The 5059-nt window shown below is 38.7% G+C and overlaps 1 protein-coding gene across 1 annotated transcript; it reads left to right on the forward strand.

Annotated features, from left to right (window-relative positions):
• Nucleotides 1–3075: 3075 nt before the first annotated feature.
• LOC100973838 (acyl-CoA-binding domain-containing protein 7-like) lies at nt 3076–3342 on the forward strand. Its single transcript, XM_008953202.3, has one exon. It carries the CDS (start codon nt 3076–3078, stop codon nt 3340–3342), a length of 267 nt encoding a protein of 88 aa, XP_008951450.1.
• Nucleotides 3343–5059: the final 1717 nt, after the last annotated feature.

The raw sequence follows: 5059 nt of genomic DNA on the forward strand, positions 1-5059 counted from the left end.
AAGTGTCCAAATGGACTAAACTCTAAGTTACAATCAAAGATTGTCAAATTGAGTTTTTATTTTATTTTATTTTATTTTATTTTATTTTTTTGAGATGGGGTCTTGCTCTGTCACCCAGGCTGGAATGCAGTGGCACGATCTCGGCTCACTGCAATCTCCGCCTCCCGGGTTCAAGCAATTCTCCTGCCTCAGCCTCCCGAATAGCTGGGATTACAGGCATTCACCACCATGCCTGGATAATTGTTTTGTTTTGTTTTTTTAAGTAGAAATGGGGTTTCGCCATGTTGGCCAGGCTGGTCTTGAACTGCTGACCTCAGGTAATCCACCCACCTTGGCCTCCCAAAGTGCTGGGATTACAGGCATGAGCCACCGCCCCAGCCCAAACTGAGTTTAAAAAAAAACAAAAAAAACAAACATATGCTGCCTTAAAGAGATTTCTTTCAACTATAAAGACAAAGAAAGATTAAAAGTGGGGGAAAAAAAGAAAAACAATGTAGCAGGGAAATAAAATCCAGGAGAAAGTGGGTATACCATATACGATAGTAATAAGACAAATATTTAAGAAAAAAAATTATTAGAAATAAAATGAATCCCTAGACATTGATAAAAAGCTATAGTATACTGGTAAATATTTAACAGGCTCTCAGGGGAAGGGGAAGACTTATTTCTAGTGTTTTTCAATTTCTGTGGTGAAAATATCCTTACCTTGGCCAATTTCAAGCCACCAACGTGAAGTTAACTGACTCACGAAATTCTAAAAATTTAACATCAGCTCTTACGGGTTGCAGCTCTTACGAGTAAAAGTTAGTTTCAGCATCTTCACTAAACAAGTTTCAATTCACTGGGAAAATAAAGCAATTAAAAACACATTTGCCACCATGCTTTATGTGATACTTGATTGGAATAGGAATGGAGGCAAAAGCTATATTGGGACAAATGAGGAAAATTAATAATAGAATGTACATTAGATAATAATATTGTATCGATGTTAAATGTATTTGATGAGAGTATACCTATACACTTGTATTTTCCTAAGATATACTGTTTATGTTTGGGGGAAGGAAGTGCTATGATATTTGCAATTTACTTTCAAATGGCTCATTAAAAAGGATATATGGTGACACTGGTTAAAACTGTGCAAGAGAGAGCATCTTCCTCTCTCTCTCCCTGGCCCTTTCCCCCTCTCCCCCACTCTCTTCTTCCACAGAAACACTGATAAATTGAGCAAAATTATAGGAATCAACTTTATCAAAACTCTGGAAAACTGTCAAAGGTTTACAGCAAAAAACTGAACACCAAATCAAGAAACAGGCATTAAAAATGCCAGGAAGTTTTGCTGAATTTTCACTTGCCTTTGCTCCACCTTTGTCCCAGACTCAGTGACAGTCTTGGAGACAGCAGCCAGTGTTGGACCCTGCACTCTGGCTCCAGAGATAAAAGAGCAGATCATAGTCACAAAGAATCGTGTTTGTCTTTTCTAACCTGTCTGAAAGCTACCTGAAGGACTGACACAAGGAGCTTGCCTTTGTTTCACCTAACTCAGACTTACTCATGGGAGAAAAGTGGCTATGCAGAGAGTATTCCTTGCAAACATTATAAGACCAATAAACAACATGCTACACCTGGAACAAAAAAATTACAATTGAGGCAAACTATAGATATGCTGAAAGCCTGGAAGGAAAAGACAGGGAGACAGTTTCTTTGGAAAATTAGGCATTCAAAAGTGTCCACATACATTGGGGAACTTAGAAAGCCATGTGCATACCCAAGGTAGAACACATGCTGGAAAAGACCTGAGAAGATCTATGTGGAAGATCAGCTTCCACTTCTGGCTGATCTCTAGGTTCAATGCAAGCAGGAAATGAAGGCTACAGCCTGTCTAAACATTGAAGGAGTGCTCCAATACAGAGCCGACTAAGAGATATCTTTTCTTCCTTTTTTCCCTTTTCTTTCTCTCTCTCTCTCAATCTCTCCCTGGCCCTTTTCCTCCTCTCCCCCCTTCTCTTTTTCTTTTATGTCAACCAAGAATCCAGAAACACAAAACTGTCCTTCAAAAAGGAGAGAGAAATTAAGATATTTCCAGATAAACAAAAGCTAAGAAAGTTTGTTCCTAGGGAAACTGCTCTACAAAAATATACTAAATGAGATTCCTTTAGGCTGAAATGAAGACAAAAATTGGAAACCATATGAAGAAGCCATATAAAGAACTCCAGTAAAGGTAACTATATAAATAAATATAAAACTCAGTGTTATTGTATTTTTAGTTTATAACTCCTTTTTTTATTTCCCACATGATTTAGGAGATAAATACATAAAAATTCTTGTATCCTTGCTTCTCCTGTGCTTGGTGCTTAAATAAAAAAAAAGTAAGAAAAAATCTTATATATTTTTGTTAATGGGCACACAACATATAAAGATATAATTTGTGACAATCACAACATAAAGTATGGGCAGCGCTGTATAGAGCAGAGATTTTTGTATGCTATCAAAGCTAAATTTGGATCAATTTAAACTAGGTTGTTATAAATTTATGATGTTGATTGTAACCTCTGTGGTAACCACTTAAAATTTTTTTAATTTTTATTTTTATTTATTTTTTGAGACGGAGTCTCACTCTGTCGCCCAGGCTGGAGTGCAGTGGCACGATCTTGGCTCACTGCAAGCTCCGCTTCCTGGGTTCACGCCATTCTCCTGCCTCAGCCTCCCGAGTAGCTGGGACTACAGGCACACGCCACCACGCCCGGCTATTTTTTTTATTTTTTATTTTTAGTAGAGACAGGGTTTCACTGCGTTAGCCAGGATAAAATAGATTTTCAACATACTGATAAGAAAATAGCGGAGTTTGAGGCTGCAGTAAGCCATGATCATGCCACTGCACTGCAGCCTGGGCAACAGAGCAAGAACCTGTCTCTAAAAAATGGTCAAGAAAATTAGAAGGGTATTAAATGATACACTACAAAAAAAAAATCAATGGAATACAAAAGAAGGCAGTAATGGAGGAAATGAGGAACAAAAATGGTATAAGACATACAGAAGGAGTGCCTGGAGAGCAGCAACAGCCCAGCTGCCGCCACCATGTCCCTGCAGGCTGATTTTGACATGGTCACAGAAGATGTGAGGAAGCTGAAAACAAGACCAGATGATGAAGAACTGAAAGAACTGTATGGGCTTTACAAACAAGCTGTAATTGGAAACATTAATATTGAGTGTTCAGAAATGCTAGAATTAAAAGGCAAGGCCAAATGGGAAGCACAGAACCCCCAAAAAGGATTGTCAGAGGAAGATATGATGAGTGCCTTTATTTCTAAAGCCGAAGAGCTGATAGAAAAATATGGAATTTAGAATAAAGCATATGATAAATTTTCCTTTTTGAAGCCTTCATAATGGTATCATGACCAAACATTTAGAGTTAACACTGTTAACTCTAGGTATCATGTATATTTTTGCTATTATTATGAATTATACTTAATTAGTAGTATGCTAAAACTGCATAGTTAACTAAATTGTACTTGCTTAAACCAGGTGTCTTTAAAAGTTCTTTTAGAAAAGTATTTTTTTTATTTTTATAGATTTAGGGGGTACAAGTGCAGTTTTGTTGCATGAACGTATCATGTAGTGGTGAAGTCTGGGCTTTCAGTGTCCCCATCACCCAGATAGTCTACAATTGTGCCCAAAAGGTACAATTGTACATTCCTTACCCCCCTCGAACCCTCCCACCTTTCCAAGTCTCCAGTGTCTATTGTTCCACACTCCATGTCCATGTGTACACATTGTTTGGCTCCCACCTATGGGTGAGAACATGTGGTATTTGACTTTCCATTTCGGAGTTATTTCACTGAAGATAACGGCCTCCAGTTCCAACCATGTTGCTACAAAAAACATGATTTCATTCTTTTTCTTAATGGCTGAGTGGTATTCCATGGTATACATATACCATATTTTCTTTGTCCAATCATCTGTGGATAGACACTTAGGTTGATTCCATATCTTTGCTATTGGGAATAGTGCTGTGATAAACATATGGGTGCGGGTGTGTCTTTGATACAATTATTTATTTACCTTTGGGTAGATGACCAGTGGTGGGATTGCTGGATGGAATGATGGTTCTGCTTTTAGTTCTTTGAGAGTCTCCATATCGTTTTCCACAGAAGTTGTACTGGTTTGCATTCCCACCAGCAGTGTATGAGTTTCCCTTTTCTCTGCATCCTCACCAACACCTGTTGTTTTTTGACATTTTAGAAAAGTCTTGCTCTGGTAGTATTTACACAAAGGTTAAGAATTTTTTAAAAGACATACAGAAAACAAAGAGCAAAATGGCTTAAGTAGTACTTTCTTATCAGTTATTACTTTATGTAAATAGATTAAACTTTCAAATCAAAAGGCAGAAAAATTAGCACGATGTGTTTTTGGTTTTTTGTTTGTTTGTTTGTTTGTTTTTTGAGATGGAGTCTCGCTCTGTCACCAGGCTGGAGTGCAGTGGTGCAGTCTCGGCTCACTGCAATCTCTGCCTCCCGAGTTCAAGCGATTCTTCTGCCTCAGCCTCCCGAATAGCTGGAACTACAGGCGCACACCACCACGCCCAGCTAATTTCTGTATTTTTAGTAGAGATGGGATTTCACCACGTTGGCCAGGATTATTTCGATCTCTTGACCTTGTGATCCACCCACCTCAGCATCCCAAAGTGCTGGGATTACAGGTGTGAGCCACTGTGCCCGGCCCCAGCACAGTGTGTTTTTAAAAATGAGGCAACTATATGCTATCCACAAGAGACTGAGTTTAGATCCAAAGACACAAATCGTTTGAGTGAAAGGATGGTATTTGGGTTAAATTATGTCCCTCTAAAAGATATATTAAAGTCCTAACACCCAGCACCTGTGAATGTGACCTTATTTGGAAATAGGGTCTTTGCACACATAATCAAATTAAGATGAGGTCATTAGGATGGGCCCTAAATCAATATGACTGGTGTGCTTATAAGAGGAGGAGAAGGCTGGGCATAGTGCCTCGCACTTGTGATCCCAGCACTTTGGGAGGCCACAGCAGGAGGATCACTTGAGGC

The sequence above is a fragment of the Pan paniscus genome, chromosome 16 (assembly GCF_029289425.2).
Source record: "Pan paniscus chromosome 16, NHGRI_mPanPan1-v2.0_pri, whole genome shotgun sequence".
In the NCBI taxonomy this organism is placed as follows: Eukaryota; Metazoa; Chordata; class Mammalia; order Primates; family Hominidae; genus Pan; species Pan paniscus.